The sequence below is a fragment of the Dryobates pubescens genome, chromosome 19 (assembly GCF_014839835.1).
Source record: "Dryobates pubescens isolate bDryPub1 chromosome 19, bDryPub1.pri, whole genome shotgun sequence".
Taxonomy (NCBI): domain Eukaryota; kingdom Metazoa; phylum Chordata; class Aves; order Piciformes; family Picidae; genus Dryobates; species Dryobates pubescens.
The window spans coordinates 6,581,054-6,607,478 of NC_071630.1; the positions used below are offsets into that span (position 1 = coordinate 6,581,054).

The 26,425-nt window shown below is 38.7% G+C and overlaps 1 protein-coding gene across 2 annotated transcripts in view; it reads right to left on the reverse strand.

Annotated features, from left to right (window-relative positions):
* Positions 1-26,425, reverse strand: part of WWOX (WW domain containing oxidoreductase) — a 519,864-nt gene that overhangs the window by 488,530 nt on the left and 4,909 nt on the right. For both annotated transcript variants that reach the window (XM_054170124.1, XM_054170125.1), the window contains exon 5: positions 14,398-14,504. In XM_054170124.1, coding sequence (XP_054026099.1) covers positions 14,398-14,504 — 107 coding nt within the window. The remainder of the gene's footprint in view (positions 1-14,397; positions 14,505-26,425) is intronic.

A 26,425-nucleotide genomic window follows, 5' to 3' on the forward strand; every position in this document is an offset into this window, starting at 1 on the left:
CTATACTTACAATTAAAGTTAGTTTCGAGATTTATTTCATTCTATTACTTTTTATTAGCTACAGTGGACAGTAAATGGTGTGTACCACGTTCTGCTTTGCAAACACCTAGATTATAAAACATAATTACACAAATTAATTAGAAATGAGTACACGCATTCATGTCTTTGTTTGTAACCAGAACATGTTAAACATGACCACATTAATGAGCAGGTCCTAGAAAATCATAAGATAGTATCACCAAGTGAAATTGTAAAGCTTCCTGACCACACAAGGCATGAAATGTCACCCTGGCACCAAGAGGGTCATCACTTAAATTCTCCTCATGTCCTGTTTTATAGGTTGCAGGCAGAATACAGGTAATTCTTCTACACAGCAGATTACCTGTTCTGCGAGAACTCTCAACACCCAATGTACCATGGCAGAATCCAAGTCTAGACCAAATTTTTCCCTGCTTGGGCCCTGAGCGTTCTTTCCTACCTAATCTTCAGGGTTCTCTAACGTCTAAGAGCCTAAAGTCCCTTCATTTCTGCCCATTGACTGGACATTTACCCTTTCACAAAGCCCAGTGCTTACAGGAACCTAATTATCCTTGAGATCTTTATCCTTTTAACAAAATTTCCTTATAAACACTCTATGGACCCAAAGTTAATAGCCAAGGAAGGGCAGACACAGTGACTGAGCATGCCTTGGTTCCCTGGGAAATCAGACTAGAGATGGCTCTCCAGAAAGCAAAGAAATGAATAAAGTAATTTGTAGCCTTTGTTTTCTTTTAAAACCAAACAAAAAGAGTGTGTGTTCATTTGCTGAGAGCAGATCAGTCAGTACTGGCTACACTTTCCTAGCAGTGTTGATTACTGCAATTATTCTGCTATAGCATTTCAAGCATGCATAAAGCTCACAGCAGCAAGATGCATTCATTTTGGTTCCACCTTGATAAAATAAGGGATATTAACCATAAGCTTATTTTAGCTATTTAACTGCTTCTTGATAAAGAGGATCTATCAATATAACAAAGTTGGATCAGACATGCCTTACCAGTCGACCATGTTGTCAAGAATCCTTAGTGTAAGACTCATCTAAGACCTCCTTTGAAGTTGCCTAATGTGGTGTGTTTAGGACCTTTAAGAACCAATAGCTCTTTGTCATCACAATCAACAAATACTCAAGGCCTAAGAGACCTAAAGATGTTTCATTTAAACCAAACTACAATCAGATCACAATATGTCCCCTGTAAGAATTAGGGAATTGCCAAATACCAAAAGACACCTACAAATAACATAGCTGTCACCTGTATATCAGTATGGATTTAGAGGACCTACAATGTACAAGTCTAAGGTAAAGACATACTGAGGTGGTTGAGTCACCAGCCCTGGATGTGTTTAAAGGTGGTCTGGATGTGCTGCTTGGGGTTATGGTTTAGGGGTGAACCTTGTAGAGTAGGTTTATTGGTTGGGTTTGGTGATTCTGAGGGTCTTTTCCAACCTGAAAGTTCCTGTGATTCCGTGATTCCTTCTCAATATCAGAATAACAACAGTTTTGGTTAAGTGCACTCAGGAAAATACAGAGGTATTTAGTTACACATTTTATGGTAATTTTCCCCTTCTATGCTGCTCAAAATTAATTTAGGTGATTCAAGGCTTGTTTTTCATGGCTCCAGCTAAACAAAGGAGCAAAAACTGCCCCAAACAGCCCTTTTGTTACATTAATTCAATATAAGAAAGTTTATTGAAGTTAATGCTGTGTATCAGTGACCTCAAATGAAATAGGGGAAAGAGCAGTTTTAGCATGCTATTGCTTGTTTTTTAGCACACCATTGCTTCTTCTTATATACTGAGTAATAAAGCTGCTTCTGCAAAGCCATGCACCAAGTATCTTTATTGAGACCAAATTAATAGCAGTTTAGTGCAAATATCAGAGCATTTAGATTGGGTTTTTAATGTAATATTTCATTCTGAGCATGCCCCTCCTCAATAGAGTACTTTTAATGAAACAAGAGTTGCTGTTAGGAAACACAAAGGAAGTGTTCACCTGTTTGCTGTAGGAGGAGCATAGTATCTAATTCACTCTGGTTCAAAGTTCTCACATGGTAAGTCACAACTGAAAATCAAAATTAAACTTTAACAGGAAAAACTGCATTCAAAAGTAATGCCAGCTTTGCCCTCTAGCACAACTGATAAAGATAATAGTAATAATAATAATAATAAAAAAATAACAACCAGGTTGGAAGAGACCTTCAAGATCATCACGTCCAACCCATCAACCAGTCCAACCCACCTAAACAACTAAACTATGGCACCAAGCACCCCATCAAGTCTCCTCCTGAACACCTCCAATGATGGTGACTCCACCACCACCTCGGGCAGCCCATTCCAATGGGCAATCACTCTCTCTGTATAGAACTTCTTCCTATCCTCCAGCCTAAAACTCCCCTGGCACAGCCTGAGACTGTGTCCTCTTGTTCTGGTGCTGGCTGCCTGGGAGAAGAGACCAACATCCGCCTGTCTATAACCTCCCTTAAGGTAGTTGTAGAGAACAATAAGGTCACCCCTGAGTCTCCTCCAGGCTAAGCAACCCCAGCTCCCTCAGCCTCTCCTCATAGGGCTTGTGTTCCAAACCCCTCACCAACTTTGTTGCCCTTCTCTGGACACATTCCAGCAAGTCAACATCCTTCCTAAACTGAGGGGCCCAGAACTGGACACAGGACTCGAGGTGCGGCCTAACCAGTGCAGTGTACAGGGGCAGAATGACCTCCCTGCTCCTGCTGGCCACACTGCTCTTGATGCAGGCCAGGATGCCATTGGCCCTCTTGGCTGCCTGGGCACACTGCATGAAATGCTTCCTTCCAGAACATAAACCAGAAAGGAGCAAAAAAAGCCCTTTAAATTACTTTGCTTCCTAATGAAAAGGTAGTTATATCCTGTGTGTGCTCCCTCAACACAGCTCTAATAAATCTCAGTAAGACAGTTCCAGATTTAAAATAAAAAATAAAAAGATCAGAGAAGAGTACAATTACCTTTCTATGTGTGCCATTTAATAACACAAATTATGGCAGATATTGGCAGACAGCTCAAGTTTTGCAAATTAAGTGTGGACAAATGGCCACAGACATGACGCAGTTAAAGTTCTGCCCTTGAAAAGAATCTTCATGCACACAGATATTTATGACCTGACCCAATACTCTGGGAGACAACAGACGATGAGTATTTTCAGTGGGCTTTGGAAACAGATCTTTTAATGAGTAAGATAAATACACATTCTTTTGAGAGGAGCATGTTGATGTACCCTAGATGCAGAGCCTCTTAGCAAACTGTCATAGATTTTCAGCATAAAGGTATCATGTGTATTTACCCTAGTGCCTTAACCTACTACATTAAACAAGAGGATAAAAAGTCATCTCATTCATACAAAAAGAAGAACATCATCCCTGGAGGTGATCAAAAAATGAGTAGATGTGGCACTTCAGGACATGTCTAGTGGTTGGACTTGATGACCTTTTCCAGCCCTAATGATTCTATGAACACCAAAGGTTTCAGTGACCGGTTTGTGAAATTACCTATAGAGCCACAACAGTTTTGGACTTCCCTTGGACTACTTTCTCATTGGACACATGATAACAAAATTGGTTTTGTGCATTGCTAAAATGGAGATTTTTCAATGAAAGCAGTGCAATTTCTCACAACTAGCACTAAATATCACAAAGTGAGACAAAAGTTAAAGTAACAGGCTATGAAAAAGAAGTTCAGGGGATCAAATGAAGTCCAGTACTCTTCTGTCCCCAACTCACTGCCTCCAAAGATAATTATCAGGCTAAAACAGAACTAAAGGATAAGGAGAAATTACAAAGGACAGTAAACTAAGAAAAAAAAAATGCTTTGCCTTCATAGTACTAAAAGATTTAGAAGTATCTTTGACAAGCAAAGAAACAGCACCTTTTGAGTACCCTACTTAGCAAGTATATATTCCAAACATCTTCTGTATTCCTGTTGAGCTCCATCTATGCTTGTTTTATGTCACTTATGCTGCTCTGTAGTCATATGAGCCAGATAATTATCTTCAGTTTTATAAGCTATTGCAGATCATGAACCAAGTTAGTGTTTCTTTTGATGCCCTCACATTAGTCCCTTGTCACTGTAAAAATTTTTAAGTGATCCAGCAACAAACATCTTCTCTTTTTTTTCTGTATTTCTTATTTTTAATGCTGAGCAATTACGCAGTCGTACTAGACCTTGGAGTTGCTGTTTTCCTTCTCTACTACATTCAGTGTTTCACTAGAACTGATACAGACCTTAACACTTTTGTCTTTATCAGCCAGTGTCCTTTAAACATTAACACACCATCACAGTGCTGCAGATACACAGTTTCAGAAGCAGGAAGAAAACAATCTTTCTACCATTTTCTTTCTCATACCAAGCTCAACCAACAAATTCCTCTGCTTCAAATGACTCATTAAACATAATGACAGACTGGTTACAAGCCTAAGAAAATAATAAATCTTAATTCTTCACATTTCAGACTGTGTGACCTATGAAACCAAATTCTTAGGGATCTGAAAACCTCCATAATTCCAAAAGCATGAATGGTTTTGTTTTATTTCTGGGCAATTTCAGACTAAAGACCTCTTTCACAATCCTAAGTCTCACACACACACACAAAGAACTCAACATATACTAAGTTAGCAACAAGTATGCATTTAACTTAACAAACAAGACTACGTTTTACTATCATAGAATGATAGGGGTTGGAAGGGACCTCTGGAGATCATTGAGTCCAACTCCCCCAGCTAGAACAGGTATGCCTAGATCAGGTTGCATAGGAACACCTCCAAGCAGGTTTGGAATCTCTCCAGAGAAGGAGACTCCACAACTGCTCTGGGCAGCCTGCTCAATGAAGCATTGAGTTTCTTCAGAGTATTCAAAGACATACAAACACTAAATTACTGCCAGTTAACACACTATTTACAACCAACAATAACAGATACTCCATCATGTTTACTTCTGGGGAAGAAATAAACTAATAAAGTTGGGGGTTACTCTGAAATATCAATTATATGGACATCTATGAGAGTTTGAATGCAAGCATGAGGTTTTTTGTTTCATCTGTGTAAAATTAAAGCAAAGAACCAATGGGGGGGACAAAAATGACCCGCTGGATTTCACCATGACTTCCATAAAAAAATTATCACAGTACATATTAAATCATTAGTAAGCCACAGTGCTGCCTGTTAAGTTTTAAAATGCAGAGAATGAAACTCATTGCAGAGGCAAAAGAGGACCAATAACATAATTACAACGCAGTGCCTGTGCAGGCTGAGTTAATGCCGTTATTTGACATTGCAAGGCTATGCCTTCTCCCAGGAGCCCTGCTGGAGACAAGGTTCACTCTAATTGGTTCCAAAGCACAACCTACCAACAACAGCCTTCCTCCAGCCCAGGAATGGTAATTTCCACACGACTGTAAATAGTGTTTGCAAACAATACAAACACGGTAATAAGAGGCTAGGTGGGTAATTAATGTGGTTACAAAGCAGCTTATTTGCATTTTTATTTAAAACTGCCTTCTTTAAAAAGCAGCTCAGATTTCTTTTTGCAAAAGGAGCCTTGGTTAAGGAATAGAGCAGTAATTACTCTCTTTAGGGGTTCTTTTATACATCCTTTAGGGAATTAGAATGAAAAGATAAGCAGAATTATAAAGGGAATCATGTAAAATATGAAATGCACTATAAACACTTAGTACTGTATTTACCATAAGCTAAGCTTGTCTTCTTCATTAATGGAATATATTACAAGCTTATGTTACAATCAGATTAATTGTGATTTTTTTTTAATTAAAAAACATTAAAAAAATATATATCCAGCCACTTTAACTCCCCTAGTCCTCTCCCAGAACTAACAACCAGAAATCCAGTGACAGCAAAACTCAGTTTACATAAGAAAGGTGTATCACTGGACGACAGTAAATAAGTTTTCAGTGTCAACAGCTAAATGGCAATATATTGTGATTTCCTTAAAAATGAACTAAATAGCTTTAGAAAATAGACTCTGAAAGAGAAAAGTTCAGGAAACAATCAAAGCCAAGCTTCATTAGCAAATTACCAATACAAACCAACCTTCCCTGTGCCCTGTAAGCTAAACTCCAGCCAATATACAAAGGTTAGGTAGTTTCAAAGACAAGCATCTACAGATATTTTAATAATGTTGAGCAAACAGTATTTCCTACTGCCATTTAGTTGAAGACTAAGAGTGAAGTGCAGTTTTAAAGGGGTTATTCTGGGTTTTTTTCTGCTGGGGGAGGCGGGGGAGTCTTACATTTTTTTCTTAAAAACCTCATAGAGCATTTAAGTAGTAGTATTACAAAGCTTTAGGCATGATAGGGATTTTGTGACTCACATTCCCACATTAAGAACAGCAGTGCTGTGCTAAAGATACAAATCACCAGAAAGATCATTTCAACATTACTGTGTAGAAAATTCTGCTGACTGGAAGGAAAAAAAACTAAGGAATGGCAAGATACTGTGGCTTCTTTCAAAATTACATTTTAGATTATTTATATATATGTGTGTGTGGAGCAGATGTTGGAAGGTGAACAGAATTAGGAGAGCAGAAGTCAGGCAAATCAAAAGACAACTTTGTCTTTACTGGAGGAAATCATGGCAAATTCACTGTCTTAAAACGTTTGCAATCTCATAACTATGATACCACTCTGTTGTTTTCTATCAGTTGTCTACAGCATTATAAATTCAAACATTAGCTCAAAATTCCAATCCGGCCTAGATATCCAAAATTAAAGACAGAACCTAGGGTAAACCATACATTCCCAGACCATTTATTCACCACCTTATACAAACATATTTTCAAGAACAATGACTCTCTTGTACACACTGCTGTGTTTATTAGCTGTATTATCACCATTAAAAAGTATTATCTATTTAAAGTTGTGCCAACAACATAAACCAGAAACTCAACAGCGAACTAAAAAACCAACGATACAGAATCTTTATGTCTGATTCCTTAATCCTCATTTATTAAACAAGAACTGAGTTCTGAGAACACTTTGTACCAAATTCTTTGCTTGCTACCACCCCAACAGAAGCCAGTTTCACAGCATAGTGAGCATGAAGTATCATGAAAAGTGAATCTCTGCAGAGTCAAGAAGAGAAAAGCCATGGGCAGGGACCTAAGCTATCTTCACCACGCACTTTTCCTGTATGGTCTTGCACCCATGGGAAGAAATAATATTCATTATCTTTGCTTTATCCAGCCAATATTTCATGTTTCACCAAGTACAGCATAGGCTTAATCACTCCTGGTGCTAGTAACAACTGATTGAAAGCCTTAAAGTACAGTACAAACCAGTATATAAAGATCCAGAAATGACTGCTGTCCTTGTTCTGATAAATAAAAGCTAAAATATAGTCATATTTTTGAGAAATCTTTTCCTTGTTATGCACTTTCACATTTAAGTACTCACTTTTTTTTTTTGAATCCCAGCTATCAATTGAGTCAGAATAAAAATATGAGCAAAAGAACCATATTGAGAAACAAAACATACATCAAATAAATTAAACCTTTTTAATTTATCCCTGCTTACTGAAAATATAAGCATCTGAGACCCTAAATGCTTGGAAAATGCTCACCAAATCCTTTAAAGCCTCCTGCACTCACTCACACTGACTGGCTTTATGCTTCATAAATGTAATTACTTTAAAATATCAATGTATTTATCATACAATAAAATTCTACCTCTAGTACAGTAACAGTGCAGTGCCAACTATAGATGAAGATGCAGGTATGAAACATTTCAACTGCAGCCAGTACATCACCTCTCTAACTAAATGATAATCAGTATTCAGAGGGATGCCCAACCCTGAAAGTTAAGGGCTTAACACATCTGCTATATAATTCAGACTCTGTTTTACAGCGGTTTCATTACTAACCATAAAAACTGTAACAGTGGAACTGTATAAACAAACTGAGCAGTGTTTTTACTGTAAAACATGAATGTAATATAAATATTTGCCTTTCCCTTTTCTCAGCATCTGTAATGAGAGCAAATTCATGCCATATGTTTATAGTGTACAAGAAAATGGATTTCAACAATTCATCCATGTAAATGTTGGTTAAACTGTTTAATGTTTTTAACTTTATGTGTGTTTGTTTTTTATATAAGCACAAATTTCCTCGCTGATCATTAAAAAGCCTCACATTCTTGTCAGCAGCTACAGTCACTCATCTGCAGCTGGTTTTGGAGATTAATCTGGCAGGAGAACTTGAAGATCACAGATTTCTCACTGATAACAAGATCAATAGCTCTGACAGGTTAGTCATGGCCCTGTGGAGAGTTACCACCCCAATATAGAAGCCCTCAAACTGAAAGGCATAGCCACTTCCTTTCACTAAGAGAGTCTGTTAGCAGGCTATTACATTTAGTTTTCCTTACTGCTGTGTAGACACCCTACTACTGCTTAAAAATTATGTCTACCATTATTTAACAATTCACTGTCGATCTGTATTTGGAAAATAACTTCATAGCACACATCACTCTCTCAAGATGTCCCAGCTGAGCAGATTACTGACAGGAACTTAATGAATTCTTGAACATTATGGCCAAATTCTGGCTGTACTTTCATTCTTTCAATCAGTTGTTACTAGCACCAGTAGTGATTAAGGCTTATACTATCAATCCTCTGCTGTAACACGAGGTTCAAATCCATTGCAATTAGTTAATTAAAAGATTCCTTCACCTCAGAAAGAGCTGCATCACAACCTTAAAAAGGAAAAAGAAAAAAAGCATTCTAGTCAGCAGCAGCAATAAAGCCTTAGTTTGAGTGCCTGTGACTGCCTGTGAGGCAAACTGAAGAAGAAATTTTTTTTATTGCATTACCAGTTAGCATAGTACAAGACACTGTCTCTTCCTGCAAGGCCTTTTCCCTATAGTAAGGTTTGGCTAACTGCTTTTATCTTGATTCTTCATCATGGTTACCTTTCAGAGCCCTGAAGATGAAACATGTCTACACACTGCAGGTTTTTACTGCTGTGTATCAGAAACAGTGGTGGCATGTGAGCCAACAACACATAGTTTTAGAATATCATGCTTTGAAACAAAGCAATTCTTTGTTACCAAACAACAGCATAACAATGGAAATAATATTTTCACACCAATGCACGTGCTTCTGTTCATTCAGTATTCACTGCATCTCCAAACCCTTCTCTTACACGTTCTTCAGGCTTTTTCCATAAATTATAACGTGCCACTCATCATGACGAGATGTCTTCTCTGAGTCATTAATGCAAGTTAATTCCAATAATAATTTCATGAGCTGATTTTAATGTACTCATACACAGCCTTGGTATGAAAATCCTCTATTAAATATCTTAAAATTTACAGACCACTCTTGAGCCACTCTTCACCCAGGCTATATTTGTGCTTAAGATTGCCCCAACCCAGACCATGCACTTTGCCTTGTTGAACTTCGTGAGGTTGGCTTAAGCCCACCTTTCAAGGCTGTCCAAGTCCTTCTGGATGGCAGAAGGACTTGGTCAACCAGACCACACAGCTTGGTGCCATCTGCAAACTTGCTGAAGGTGCCTCTATCCCACTGACTATCTGTCACTGACAAAGGTGTTAAGCACCAGTCCCAGTACATAGAATACATGGAATAAACCAGGTTGGAAGAGACCTTCAAGATCATCGCGTCCAACCCATCAACCAATCCAACACCACCCAAACATCTAACCCACGGCACCAAGCACCCCATCAAGTCTTCTCCTGAAAACCTCCAGTGATGGCGACTCCACCACCTCCCCAGGCAGCCCATTCCAATGGGCAATCACTCTTTCTGTACCATCCCCTGAGAGACACCACTTGTCACTGGTCTACATCTGGACAACGAGCTGTTGATCACAACTCTCTGAGAGTAGCCTTACCCAGCAATGGTAAACCAAGGACACCAGTGGAGACAAACACTCTGTAGGAGATCAGACCCCCTTTCTTGAGCAGGAAATACACATAGTCAACACATGAAAACTGTTGCCCATGTTGTGTGTAAACACGCCCAGTTTGCTGCTTGTCTGTCTGCACTTTACAGGATTACAATTGGGATACAAAGACTCACTTATCAGGCTTTAATTTCATTCAGTTACTTAATCAGCAAGAACATAAATCACTCCTTAGGTGAAGAATACTTTTGGGGAAAGGAGTCACATTTATTTTGTTGGTTTTCTTCACAGCCTTTCTCTCTTTTATTGTCATATCTCTACCTTATAAGTCTCCACATATAAAGCAAAGCCAATTTTTCTTTTTACAGTTTAATCTAATCTTTCATGTAGCTGTAGGCTTAACACTGAGGAATAATTACAAAAGAAACATACTTTTTATGAAATATTAAACTTGCAATTTATCTTTTAATATCTACTTCAAAGACTATTTGACAGGAATAAATAAATGAGAGCTTCTCAGCAAAGAAAAGTTGTGATTTATGGAATATTTTATTCATTCATATTCTTAAGTATTTTCTTGAGAATACTGCTAACATCTGGAGCCACGCAGTCTTATCCAAACATTCTGCTCATACTCAATTAGAAAATTATATCAATAATAATGTAAAATAAATTACCTAGCTTCTCTTCCTGGAGCATAGATTTCAATGTTCATCAGAGCAACTCTGTGTACAGACAGCACTGCAGTGTTTTTCATTAAGCCTTAAAGTCAATTAAGCTACGAATTGGAACAATCATTCCTCCTTTGCAAAGTATTGATATTTTTTCTTGGCTGCTTTCAGGCCTTTTCACTACTCAAGGAGAGATTTATGTTTGACAATTTCTTTCTGATTAAAATGAATCATAACTCTAGAATTCTAATTTCCTCTTTTCTGAGCCAGAAATTATCAAGCAGTTTTAAATTGATATTGAATGCCATCATGCATGAACAACATTCATTTTTGAGATATCAAATGTAAAGCTGTGCTGATCTCTCTTTTTATCTGCTGCTTTTACACGCTTTCTCTTCCTTGTTCTCTCTCCATGCACACAAAGCTTTAGATTGCAATAACCGAATGAACTACACCTCTCTCTAAGAGTCATATGTGCCAGACTAGCTCAACCAGTCACATTAAAACTTGTCACAACGCTTTACGTAAGGCAATTACGCTCTGTTTGCAGTATGAGCAAAACAGTGCTGGAGTTTAGAAGGAAAATAACTGGAACACTGCAAGCTGCAAATAAATGTCAGTTATCTAAGTAATTAGCAAGTTTGTGTGGGTAATCCCTACTCAAATGGCTCAAACTCTCTGTAAGAAACACCTCTTTGGACATAAATTGCTGAAAATGGAGTTTTCTAGATTTGTTTCCAACGGCAAATTAAGATCAGTTTGGAATTTGTTTTTCAAACATAATGACAGGTAATGTGAAAAAAACCCAAACAACCAACCAAACTTGCTCCCATTATTTCTCCAATTTTCTTCTTAACAATTGAATTTTTCCAAGTCATTTAGCTGTCCCATTTTCCCTTTGTAAACTTGATTTTCAGCTTTCACTAAAGCCAGATTGAAACTGGGAGGCGGGGGGGGTCTGCCTAAGAATGTATTTGGAAGTACAACAGACCCAAAGCAGAGCTCTCTTTCAGCAGACTTTCAGTGCATGGCATTCCAGACAAGGATCTCACGTGCAGACTCACTAAGGGAACAAGCTGGATGGCTTTCCTAAGTACTGTTATATATGCTTTACTTTGGCTTTAAATGATGCATTACAGTAGGTTTGACTGGGGGTTCAGTGTTTTTGGTGTAGTTTGGTGGTGGTGGTTGGGGTTTTTTTCTCAGGAATTGCATTTATTTCTACAGCTTTGTGAAGCTGTGTTTTTGTTTAAATAGGTCCCAAACTGAAAAGCAAACCAATTTCCCTTCAAATAATCTTGCTTTCCCTAGGAACAAGGCAGACACAATGCTGTGGATGCTTTGAAGTTCTTTATAGCAGGACAGTTGAAGCTATGTACCAAGAATCTGTCTGAACCAGAGCTTGTTGACATTTGTCTTAAAATCTATCATTTTAGGAAACCATTTTCAATTAACAATTTCCTGCTCCACTGTTACACCTATAAGCTAAAAATTGATATTTTGCATCCATCAATATTTTAGTATTAGTATCAATCAATCAAATTAATCTTTGTCTTTTTGTTTTCAGTAGCTGACTTTGGGGCAGGTTTTTGTGTTTGTTTGCCTCAAGATTGCTTACAATTTGATGTAAATTTTAAGCATCTTGTAATTCATCAACTAATTCTCTCCTGGTTACACACTCCAAGTAATTAAAGTTCAGTAATAACTTATTCTTTCTGCTCCAGCACCTGCATTTCATTTGTTTATTTTCCCAGAGTCATAAATCTGAGGGACTGTCAAAGTGCCATAATATTAGTGCAATAATCAAAGTTAATTAGTCCCTCTCAATAAACAACAACAAAGCCATTACAAAGATGCATTGAAGGTTTTCCAGCTACCCAGTTTACAGCTGAGATTCTTTCTGAACAATTAGAATTTAAAAACTGTAAGTAAATAAATTTAGTGTTTCTGAAGTAATTTGACCTTCAATGATCTTCATTCAATGAACAATTCATTAGCTTTTGGTGAGATAATATAGGTATTAAGACAAGTGCTCCTGAACTCCCAGTGCCTTCTAAGTACTCAGAGAATTAGAATTAGTGTTCTTAGAATTAAGGAAGGGGTAATGGAATATTTTTTCAATTAAAGGTGCTCAGTACTGTCTTTTTTTTAGTTACATACAAGATCATATATTTAACTGGGTATTTTTCCCTCTAAATCCTTGACTATAAATCATTAATCATATGGGCAAGAGAAAAAAGCCTACATTCAGAGGCTGTTTGTTGAAGAAACTTGTGGTTGCAAAAATGAACAACATTACAAACATCACTTACTTGGAAATACTTGTAAATAAGCACTGTTGGTTTTGCACTAATAAATATTATAATTATGTGAAAACTGCTTATGTGTAAATATTACTACTACTGAGTATTCTCCCATATGATCTGGGAGCAGTTGAAATATTTTCAGAGCTTGGGAAATAAAGCTAGAAACACTCATCAATGGCATCCTGGCCTGCATCAAGAACAGTATGACCAGCAGGAACAGAGAGGTCATTCTGCCCCTGTACACTGCACTGGTTAGGCCACACCTTGAGTACTGTGTCCAGTTCTGGGCCCCTCAGTTTATGAAGGATGTTGACTTGCTGGAATGTGTCCAGAGAAGGGCAACAAAGTTGGTGAGGGGTTTGGAACACAAGCCCTATGAGGAGAGGCTGAGGGAGCTGGGGTTGCTTAGCCTGGAGAAGAGGAGACTCAGGGGTGACCTTATTGCTCTCTACAACTACCTTAAGGGAAGTTGTAGACAGGCGGATGTTGGTCTCTTCTCCCAGGCAGCCAGCACCAGAACAAGAGGACACAGTCTCAGGCTGTGCCAGGGGAGGTTTAGGCTGGAGGTTAGGAAGAAGTTCTATACAGAGAGAGTGGTTGCCCATTGGAATGGGCTGCCCGGGGAGGTGGTGGAGTCACCATCATTGGAGGTGTTCAGGAGGAGACTTGATGGGGTGCTTGGTGCCATGGTTTAATTGATTAGGTGGGTTGGACTGGTTGATGGGTTGGACACAATGATCTTGAAGGTCTCTTCCAACCTGGTCTATTCTACTCTATTCTATATGATTGTGGAAGGAATCAATTACAAACATTGGATAAATTTTAATAAGGGTCTTAGACGATTAAAAATAAAATAAAATTAAAAATGGGAGAGGGAGGAAGCTAGGAGTCAAAGGGAAACAAGGGAATGGAAAGTACTGAGCAACTTGTACTTACATAACAAAATGGAAGGAAAATGATCAAAAGAGGAAGGAAAAAAACATTGACACAGACTGCCTGACAGTAGTGCTGTTGGGCCTGATGGACTAGGAAAGAAAAGGAAGAAAACATTTTTCGTTTTGAAAAATGTTAAGACTGATCCTCTGAAATCTCTCACAGTATAAAAGCTCTGGGCGGCATAGTGGCTCTCTCTAATATCCAAGTGTGTAAATTCTCCTTCAACTAGTTATACACTTTAGTTCAGGAAATTCTCTGTCCCATGAACTATAAAACATGCCTCAGTGGCTCTGTCAAACATTTTCACCTTCTGTATGTAACAGAGAACAGTGTGCCAAGCCTTGTGCTCAAATACAGTCGTGTGAAATGAAACATCTCCATCACTGATACACCAGTGACTGAACAGGATATTACAAAGTAGGACAAATGCCTTCTTCCTTAGACTCCTGCATGGCAACGTAATATCTGTTTCACTGCCTGTACTGCACGAAAGACTTCACGTCTTGATAAACACAGCCTAGTGCTGGCTACTATATCCATTCACTTACCCATTCCTCAAGAATGCGTTGTACAGCCTCATTGCCTCTGGATGTACTTCTGCAGGCCAGGATAATGTGTGCCCCATGCAGTGCAAGAGACTTTGCAGTTTCAAAACCTGTAACAAAACATTTTCCTAGTCAGAAATAGATCTCGGTGACAAAACAGAGCTATAAGAATCAGCTGAAAAGGTGAACTAGACACTTAAATACACTAACTCTACCTGCAGCCTGGCTTCTTGTGTGATAATTACCTCGAGCCAGCTTTTAAAAGCACACATAAAAAATACTAGACACCTCTTTGGAACAACAATTGTATGCATTTTGTGTAAAACAGACTTGTGATCTTCAAAGAGCAGGTTCAATTTCACTGCCTTGGTGTCTGCAGCTGTTACAAGAGCAAGACTACTTACTCCTCGCTTGTTTGACCATGAAGCATGAGCTACATAGTCTGACTGCAGAACCATTATGTTTACCAAGAAGCCTATTAAGATGAGCTATCTCACTTTGGAAACACCCTAGAGCAACAAAATTTAACTGCAGCACAGGGCATAACTTACATTTATAGAAACAGACACCCAGATAAATTTATACCATTTTCTGCCATCACATACTTACAGTATTTAAGTCCAAGCAACGTTCTTGTATCTCTTGCACCAAGTGACTTTAATTGCCTGGGTAACTCATTGCATACATGTGAATTAAGCTGCAGTATATACAAAGATTTCTCCTGTTTCTAATTTCATTTTGTGTCTATTTAACTAATTTTTTTCATGTAACTAATGTAAGAGATGTTGTAACATAGAGTGGTTTAGGTTGGTAAGAACCTCCTAAGGTCATCTACTCCAACCCCCCCACATGCAGCAGGGACATCATCAACTAGATCGGGTTGCTCAGAGCCTTGTCAAGACTGACATTGAACACCTCCAGGCATGGGGCCTCAACTACCTCTCTGGGCAACCTGTTCCACTACCCTCATGGTGAAGAACTCATCCTATCACTATAAGCATTTGTAAACAGTCCCTCTGCAGCCTTCTTGTAAGTGCCCTTCAGGTACTGGAAAGCCACTATTAGGTGTCCCCAGATCCTTCTTTTCTCCAGGCTGAACAACCTCGGCTTCCTCAGCCTATTGTAGGAGAGGTGTTCCTGGATCCAGTGAAAGGTATCCCATGGCAGGAAGGTTAGAATTAGATGATCTTTAAGGTCCCTTCCAACCTAAGCCAGTCTATGAATCTTCCTGTCACTGTGTGGAGCATAAGTCATAAGTCATCTTTTCAGACCATCTACTGGATTAAATAAATCATAGAATCATATAGAAACATGGAAATCCTGGTTAAGACATAGATGAGGCACAGCTCTCTGCATCAGCACTAACCTAAAGGACTAGTAGCAGAGACTAGTAGAGAGACACAAGTGGATGGGATTTGCTACAGACATTTAAAGCCCTTCAGTCTGTTACTTACAGTATGCTTTTTTTCATAAAGCCTCAGAAATTAGCACTCAATTTCATTCTTCATCTTCTATGAAGATTGATCAATTGAATACTCTCACATTCTTGTCTATTTGCAGTCAACTGCTGTCATTGAATTTGGGGACAAATTTCAGCTAACGGTCTCAATTAACGAGCAGTTAGCATCGTTCAATTAATGCCAACTACACTGTGTCAACATCCACCAGATAATAAGTATGTGGCTCTGTCAAACAGTGCAACCTCCTCTACAAAACAGAGAAAGGCATTCACTGAGTGGAAAAGTAATCCAGTGATTTCTTGTTTAAACAGCCAGCATGCAGTCATTTATCACTGGGGACACTTGGTAAAGAATTTGCATCAAGCATTTGCATGTTTTAAAACATTTCTTTATTTCAAATATAAGGAAGTTTGAATACACAAGAAGAAACATTTCAGACAACAGCAACCTTTCTTCAGCTTCTCTACCTTCTTCCAAACACTCCAAGACACCTTGGTCTGCCACTTATAACACATTTGAAACACAGTGATGGTATCTTCCTTTGCAACAGCTTAGTAAAAGCCTACAGGGTTTGTTCACATTTAGTTTCTTCAAAAATCATGCCTTCCTATCTCTCCACTGATAAAAGGGCTCTGAAGGCCCTGCTTGAGTTTGGAAAAAGGATGTTGTCAGCCCAGAAAGTCATGAGATAGAAATCACTGTGACATGTTGGGGCCTGTCAGAGCTGTTCAGCACACAGAGGAAGAGATCTCTGGGCCTACAGACAGACCAACAGACATGGCAGCTACACCAGAGAGGCAGCCTGTGCCACTCTCAGTCACCCCTGTGCAGGAAAAGTGCACAAGGAAAACAGCACATCCTGGAAAGGATGAGGTTGAACCAGGGCCATCATGGGAACAAGAGGAAGAGCCAGTGGTAAGCACTCCATATCTCTGGGCAAGCTGTGGGACATATGGAAGGACTTCAGCCACCATTCAGGCAAGCCCTGGCTGCTCTGATGCTTGGATAGTGGAGCCAGCAGTTCAGAATAAGAAGGCAGGGAAGCCAAGAAGTTGGGATTCCTGTCTAGGGAAGGGGGCCTTAACAAGGTTATCAAAAAACAGTACAAACCCTCAGCCTTTGGACATCTAGCAGGTGTAAAGGACAGGTACATTTTCAAGGAAGTTGTGATAGTCATCTGTGGAGACCCACATTACAGGTTGCAGAAGCTGCTGAGGGAGGTGAATCAACTCAGTTCTCAGAGACAAAAGCCATCCAAATGGCTTTAGATATTGCTGAACAAGGAAAATGGCCAATTCCCTATCTTTATAGCGACTCATGGATGGTGGAATGCTTTGTGGGAGTGGCTACCGCAATGTAAGGAAAACAGCAGAGGTAAACTCATCTGGGCAGCTGAACTGTGGCAAGGCATTGCTGCTCAGGCAGACAACTTGGTGGTCAAAGTACATCATGTGGACATCCACATACTCAAGAGTCAAGCCACTGAAGAACATCAAAACAACCAGCAGGTAGCTCAGGCTGCCAAGATTACGGTGCCTCAGGTGGATCAGGACTGGCAATGTAAGAGTGAATTATTTCCAGCCCGGTGGGCCCACAATAGTCTATCAACGAAGAAATGCAACATACAGGTAGGGTCAAGGCTGAGGGGTGGACTTAACCATGGACACTATTGCACAGGCTATCCATGAATGTCAACTGTGTGCTGCAGTCAAACAGGCCAAGTGAGTAAAGCCCACTTTTGGTATGGAGGATGATGGTTGACATATAGATATGGGGAGGCCTGGCAAATTGATTCTATCTCTGCCACAAACCTGCCACTGCAAATGCTGTGTGCTTACAATGGTAGAAGCAAGCACTGGATGGCTGGAAACATCAATGCCCCATGCTACCACTCAGAACACCACCCTGGATTCTGAAAAACAAATGCCATGGTAACATGACACCCCAGAAAGAACTGAGTCAGATAAAGGGCCTCATTTTCAAAACAGCCTCATAGATGCTTGGACCAAGGAGCATGGCATTGAGTGTGTGTATCACACCCCCTACTACACACCAGCTGTTGGGAAGGTTAAACATTACAATGGCCTACTAAAACCCAGGAAGAATATCACAGGGAAAAAGGTTAGTCCTGCTTCAGGTAAAGGCACACCACCCGTGGGACTGCTTTTGCCCAGGGACCTGGGTGAACCTGCTGGGTGATGTGGGAGGATGGAGAATTCTGTTGCATACCGCAAGGTGATCTCACTTCACCTTCTTATTGTTGCTATTCTTAACACACCTTAGACAAGCTTATTCAAGTGACCAGAAAAAAGGCCAAAGAAATTAAAATTTCTCTCTCAGGTTTTTAGGGTTTTTTTTGTTTAATGAGACATTTTTTTTAAAGTTCCAAGTTCAGAGAAATGGGGCTGGCAAACTCTACTCTTCTCTCTAAAGCTGCTCTTTGCAGCAGCAGTAGCTTTAGGCAACACAACAGCTTTTCCCACCAAAGCAAAAATGGAGGAAAAAAAAAGCCAGCAGTTGTCTAGTTTCTTTTCAAGTACACTTCTGTTCTTCTGTAAGCCAACAGTATCATAGGTTTCTGTACTGCTGAGCTGAGCCCTAATTAAACATAACAAAAAAAATTAGCTGCATGTTTTGAATCTCCTTTTGGCAAGTACAACAGCGCAGTGTTAATAAAAGAAGTAAATTTAATAAAGAGAAATACTTCATCCAAGGCAGAATAATTAAAAGACATACTGTGCTGTCAGCTAAAGCACCAGATCCTCCAAGCTTTAATCCGTAAGTTATTTCATGAGAAACGCTCTGTGTTATGTAAAGATCCCAGGAAAGTACTAGAACATAATTGGACCAATGTTTTTCTTAAAACAAACTTGGTATTTATTTGTATCACTTACACAAACAGTGAAAGGTTTTTTAAAAGGACACTAGACATTTTACAGATAAATAATAAAACAAGGTGCTGTCCTAAACAGCTCACAGTTAGGTTACAAAAAGTGTCATTGCAGAGAATCAAACACACACAGCTAGGTCCTGTGCTAAAGAGGTCGCATTTTGTGTCATGAGGGAAAGGAACAGATGAGCAGACCGAAAGTTAAAATAACGCTACTTGATTTCTGGCAGTCACTACCCAGTTCTGTGTTTGGGCAATGTGAGACAAGACAATTGTTTAGCTGAGCAGCAGAAGAAGATTTTCATACAAGAGTCATTTCAGGATCTTGTGAAAGTAACTGATTACAGTGAAGATGCAGCTCATCATTCCTTCTAGTGCAAGCAAATAAAACCAGCAGATAAGAGACAGCTACCGAAGGACAAGATAACAATACATGGAGGTCTGGTAATTTATACAGTCCAGGGTTACCTCCTTAAATTCTATTTTTTTTCTGGATTAGACGGCATTCAGGAGGGTACCAACCTCCCAAGGCTCAAAACTGGCAAACCTTTTTGGGCGTACTTTAAACTACGAAGGAAAGAGGGAGATGGGAAGCTGTTATGGAACTCAAATGATCCACCATGTGGTTCCGACATACAAAGTAAGGCAGGAGATGGATTTCTGAAACAAAAGATGAAGAATAAGAACAGTATTAACAAAAAAGTGTCCATACACAAAAGCAAGAAGAAGGGAAAGCAAGTAAGAATTAGAAGTTATTGCACTATAATGCAAGGCTGTAGGGGAAAAAGAATAAAAGACCTATGTCACACTTTCAAGAAGGGCATGAAAATGCATTATGCAGCTTGACACAATCAAGCATGAGAAGTTTGAAAGGGACACAAAATTCTGAAATCCTTTCTTCTGGTGGTCCTACTGCTTAGCATAGGTAGAGCCTCCAAGAAATTTTCTGCTAGTAAGTGAAAAACATCATGCCCTTTAATGTACATCTCTAGGTTGTGAATATTGTTGACAGTATCTAGAAAAGTCACTAGATTTCTAATGACAGTATCTTCTGAGATAGCAGTATACATTTATCAACCTCTATCTGTCCCCACCATCTAGCAAGCATTCCAAAGAAATCCAAATGAACAGCTGAAATCATTCAAATCATTCTCGCAGCACAATTAGCTTTCAAAACACGAAGACAGAAAATGACACAGAGAGGAAGTTCTGTGTTGCAGCGAGATAGACTGAATCATGCAAAAGGGCTTCTCAACTCTGCATAAAAGATGCAGAAAATGAGGAAAAACCTTTGTTAAGTTAAATATGTCAAAAGACAGAAAAGCCATCAAGTTACATTGCAGGCCACTGAAAAGTCTTTTTAACTTTCAGGTAACAGACAAGAAAGCATCACATATAAAGGCTCCTGTTCTACAAGTGTGTTATTCTCCTTCAAGAGTGGAACCAAAAAGCATACCATAGGCATATAGCTCAACCTCATCCTTTGTGAAAAGATTCCATTAGGAGTAGTAATCATTACTGAATCTTTTAGCCCAGATGTAATTTCTTACATGTTACAACAAGTTTCACATGCATTGTGAATTTCAGCCAAGGTTGATGAAGTTCAATAACTTGGCTAACCAACCATGTGTACTACTTATTACAGAAGTAATAAATAGATTCATCAAAATGGACATGAAAAAGCAGTATGAACATCTGACACCATTTTCAGCTTACTCAATAAGAAAAATAAGATTATGGAAGTCCAAGAGGACCTTTTAGTATTTACAATACTAACAAGTAAGCATTTGGAGCCCTCTGGAAAGCAGAGCAGGATTAGGATCCCATAATATTACACTCCAGTTAAAACAGAGTGATGGCACACATGGAAAATTTAATGACTGTGTCTTACCACAAATCTTCAGAACATAGCACTGCAAAAATCAAACCAACACTCTTCTATTAACATTATTTTAAGTCTGAAAATAATAGCTTTTAGCAGCTTAATTGTTCAAAATACATCAGTACTAACCCGACTGACAGCTACTAACATCCCACAACAGGATGAGTCAAAAGTACCATCCCACAGGCATGTTCCCCTCCATAAGCTGTGCTTTTACATGCCAAATACCCAGATAATGTACTCTGGCCAAAATACACTTCCTGCAAGATCCAGGCTCTCCTGGAAAAGCACTGTACTCCCATTCCCCAAAAACACTGCTACAACAAAATCCATGCCTGCTACGAAGTTTTAGACTTCCAAAAAGAAAATGCCAGGAGAAAAAAAAATACACTATGACGTTTGGGTTTTAATGTGTGTTTAAGTAAGAAACAAACAACATAACAGACAGGAACTTCATGATAGGGCCACTGATGTGGTTTAAAATAACCCATCAAGTTTGGTCCACAGTGTGCAGATCACAGGAATTACGGGAATTCAGTGGTTAATTTTTTCAGCATTACTTTTTCCCATTAATTCCTCATTAAGCAGTTTTTCCTCAAGAGAATGAGAAAGTCTGTTGAAGACAGAGTAACAACAAAAACTAAAATACATGGCTGCACATACAACACCAAACTGGATTAGGCTGAAGGATGATTATTTTCTTCCCTTCACCCTCCTCATCCAACCACATTTTAAAAGGGCTTAAAACCAAACCCTGTTTGCCGCTGTTCTGCTGGCAAAGGATGGCAAGAAAACAGCCCCTTAACAATGCAACTGTGCTGGCAGAAGACTGCTGCAAAAGTTAGATCTGCAAAACAATTTTTTTTATGGATAACTTATTTTTCACAGAAAAGTTATTTTAGTCTGCCAGAGCAAAGCATACACACACTGCCTGCACCCAGGCCAGTTCTGCTTTTGTGTTTATCCACTGTACTGCTGATGATAGTGAAACATGTGGTACAGAGAGCCTAGAATCACCCAAAACCCAAAATTTGCATCAAGGAACAACTCTTGCATGCTTTTAAAAGCCCAATAAATACAAAAGCATCCCAAGAAAACATTCTCAGGGACAGCTAGGACTTTGCCAAGAAAAATAATCCAAGGTTATATACTGCTGATCTTTCTGTCTGCCTCTCAATAAGCTTTGAACCCAAACCTCCTAAATAATAGCCACTTCAGTTCTCCACATGTGAATCGCTTCCAGCATGAAAACATACAACCATGCAAAGGTTGTAATAGTTCATTCACCACAAGTTATGCTGGTTTAGTGAGAACATAAGATGCACCTCCTTAGCAAAACCCCAGTACTTCCCTTCTCTCTGCACCACTGGGCTGCCACAGAATCTGTGCTTTCACAGAAACTCTTCTTAATAGAAACAGACAGAAGTTTCAACTTATTATACCAGAGGAATTCCTGCATTTATGAATACCAGCTTTGACTCAGACAAATTCTTTTCACTAAATTAGGGAAATAGTAGTAAGAAAAGATCATGCAAGAAGCATTGTCACAAGCTTGCTTCCCCATGTCACATCCTTTTTTCTCCTCTTATATGAAAAGAATAGATAATTATTGGAAAGCAAACACTTTGCTTATTTGTCAGAATAAAACATACCCAAAAAAGTTAACAATTAGAAATCTTTGAGAAAAGTCAACATGCAAATGGACTTGAGAAAAATAATCCAGGCCAAAATCAGAATGATGTATTTTTCCTTAAAGAATACTTCTTTTAAAACAAACTATCCAATAAAAAGAGGCTGATTTTTTTTTTCCAGGCTGACAAAATTCAGGTGTTACAGCATAGGAAAAATTCAAAAACCATATAAGAAAAAACCATAAAGTGCATTTGAGGTTGAGAATTATCCTTTGTAAAAGTCCTGCCAGTTGAATAACCCTTAAGTACCATTTCATCTGGAAACAGACAAGAGAAAAATGAAAATAACCTTTGTGATTTCAAAGAAACATGTGCACATTTTTCAAGGAAAATATGCAATCCAGCTCAAAAATAGGGCTGACCAATTCCTTGTTGACAGATTCACACAAGCATCTGTGGGCTCAGAGCACCAAACTCCACACAATGCAGTGAAAGACATATTTAAGACAGTCAGGCTACTACTATTAAAATGAGAGTCTGCAATGGTAGTTGTAAGGGCCTGTTTTATTCCTCCCATATGATTCATGTTTGACTTAAATGAGACCATTCACTGGCCTAATTAGGATTCAGCAAATGTTACCTTCTTTGTAAAGGCTGATAAAGACAGCCTCAGTAAAAAAAATGTTGCCCACAAACAATCTCAGTAACTTCTGCAACTAGAATGGTACCCCACATCCACAAAATCCTCTTCTCTGCAGGTACAGAGAGGTCAGGTTCTGATTCCTTAAGTAAAGGTATCCTTTTTCATCATACTCTTCCTATTTCTCCATTGCCAATAGATCGAGGGCACAGCAGTGAAAGCCAACCAGCATCTATTAGAGACCTGAAATGATCTTCACAAGAAATGTAGATAAGCTTTAAAAGTTTAATTTTGCTCCTCTTATGTTTAGTAGCTTAAAGAGCCATTACTCAATTAGCTATTACTGAGTTGGCATGAGAAATGCTAACGTTAGCCACCTGCTTCTGTCGAGGCTCTGAAGCATATTCTGCTTTTTAACTACAAGACACAAAGCAATACTAGTATTTAAAAAAAAAAATAATAATCAAACACTTCTACAGGACATACCAAAAGCTCAGAAATCAGGAATTCTAAAGCTATGCAACATCACTCTCTCAGTAAAGCAAACTTTCTTTAGCTTCTGCCACTATGATGTACAGAGTCATAGAATGTTAGAGGTTGTAAAGGACCTACAGAGATCACAGAGTCCAACCCCCTTCCAAAGCAGGATCACCTAGGACTTTGCCTGGGTGCACAGAACATACACATTTTGCACTTCCATAACATCCTGCAACACTACTTACATTTCACTGTCCATGCATACTCTAGCAGTCACAATAGGTCAGAGCTAACCGCACCTGATACAGAAAACAGCACACATTGTCGTTTCAAGCTCATACAGCTATATAAATCTTAAACCCAGACTTTAGACAAGTCACAGAAAAAAACAAGCTACACAACTGTCTCCCTGATACTAAAATCAAATAATGTATTTTTTTTTAAATAATTGACTCAAGGAGATTGCTTACATACAGTTGAAAAATACCACATCTCTTTAGAAGAATTAAAAGCTAGATGAACAGCTGACAGGCTTTGTAGAAATGTTGACTTCTAGCCCTAATAACTAAAACCACAAACAACAAAAGTACAGGAGCATTTACTGAAAAGAAGAAAAAGCACCAGCTCTCTTTTGTTTAGTGTTTTCAAAGAGCAACACAGCCCTCTAGTGGAAAAATCAAGAGAGCATAAGCTTATTCATACAAGAAGCATGCTAGGGAAGTGTTTTCTCTGTAACCTAAAGTGATGCTGAAACTTCTAAGACATTGAAACAACACACAGAGAAAACTACAAGTTACCTTCAATTCTTCAGAGCAGAGCAAGTCTTACTGACTTTGAGAGAACAAACTGACAATTTACACTACTCAGAGTTAAATGTACATAGAAAAATAAGTTTTTAAAATCAGAGGGATTGACACAAGACTAAACTGTTCAGTAAGTCAGCCTTCTTTTTACTACATCACCTTTACCATGACTAAGAGCCACCTCATCTTCTGCTGTGATACTCAGACCAATTTTGATTGAGCTTGAAATAAACAAAGAAGAGAAAAATGTAATTATTTGGACTACACTGTCAGAAGAAAAAACTTCCAAATTAAGAAAACATTTTACTAATAACTCTTGATCTGCTATGGTCCCTTTATATTGTAAGAAACCTTTTCCAAGTTGCTAATGAAAACTGATGAAGTGTTTACAAATCTATTTTTTTTCCTTGTACATATTTTTACCCATACTTTTTGCAGCAATTTAAAGGACTAAATTAAGAAAGTGAGTGTGTAACTTAGGGAATTAAGTCCATATTTCTAAGCAGTAATGAAAAGAAGAACCACAGAGCAGACAGTCTCCCTATTTTACAGGCATGTTAGAGAACTTAATGGCAATGAAGTAACATTTAAGATGTGTGATTCCACTAGAACTCTACCACTGCCTAAGTTATCCATAGCACTCTCTCAGTAATTAAGTAATCATCTCAGAAGCTCCTGGACCTAGGAAAAAAGAACACAGATTATATAAAAAGCATAAATCCTGGAACTGCTTTCTCCTTAATCCATGTTCCATAGTAACTGGTAAGTAGTATGAGACACAAAGCTTAGGACTATAGCAATACTAAATGCAACAGTGTGTGCCCAGGTGTTACACAGGCCATAACACCACCTTAATCACACATTTGCTACGTCACCTGTGTAGCTCTGGACTCCTTATGTGCTAAGGTCATACAGCAGCACAAGTCCACAGTTTACTTCACTCCCACTCTCCTGCCCTCACTTACTAGTGTAATTCAAGGTATATGTGTATGTGCACATACATCTGTGGATGTATGTCAGAAGTGAAGAAGATTTGGTGCAGGATATGCTCCTCAATCCAGATTTCAAACTAAGGAAGAAACAGTAAAGAAAAGTCTTGACAAAAGCACCATACATCTTGGATGAAACTTTTGCCATATACGAAACACTTGCAGCTCCTTCAGCAAATATGAACTGTAGATCTTCTCCTAGCTCTTAAACACTCTGAGACTGCACAGCTGCATGTAAAACAAATTCTGCTACTGGATGCAGTGTAAAGACATGCTGTGCCAAGAATCTGGAATTTAAACTGTACTAGAGGACACAAATTCTTAACTGAAATGGGTAAGTCCAACACTTGCTGTCCTAACTGCAATAGCAATCTGGAGCAACTTATCGTGCAGTGAAAGTGGGGCATGTGCTCTTAAAGCCTAAATTGCAAGCCACAGGAAAGCAGCAAATTCTTCATTCGATTCCAGGGGGATAGCACAATATTAAATAATTAAGAAGTAAAGACCAAGAGAATTCAGGGTGACAAGTCCAGTTATTAACCCATTGTTGAGGTCTCCAAGAATGTCCTCATAAATGCATCAAAGTCAAGTTCCCACACTAAAAGACATCAAATAACGTGCCTAAGGACTCTCAGTATTGATGCAATCCCACCATAAAGAAAAATGCAAACCACAAAAGGGAACCAAAGATTAACAGTTATCTAGGATTTAGATAGATCATCTCATTTAGCAAAAAAGTTCAAATCTAACACCAAACCCAATCAGTGTTTTAGTATTTGTGGGTACTCTACAGATTTAACCCACAGAAAAAGGCACATCTGGGGCAGGTTGCTGAGTGGAACTTCAAACAGCCTAGCAAATGAAGTTGGAGAAGAAAGCCTGTCTTCTGAGAAGAGAGGCAAAGGCCCTAAGTACCAAAGTTTCATTATAAAATGAAACAAAAGCAGCTAATTAGAATCTCTCAAATACTCAGCCACCATAGAAGTAAAACTATGGAATGGATCCCTAAACAAGCTGAGTGTCTACAAAGATTGATGAACCTGCTAGAAAACACAACCAACGAGGATTTCAGAAAGTCATAAACATATTTTATTGCCCTAAAGGAGCATCCAATATGACATTCTGACACAAGTCCATCATCAGGTTGACTTGAAAATACTTTCAGAGATAAAAATTTCACAGCCTCCTTGGAAAACCTTTGCCTGAGTTTACTTAGAAAGTTTTTCTGAATACTTTCTCTGAACTCTCCTGCAGCCATA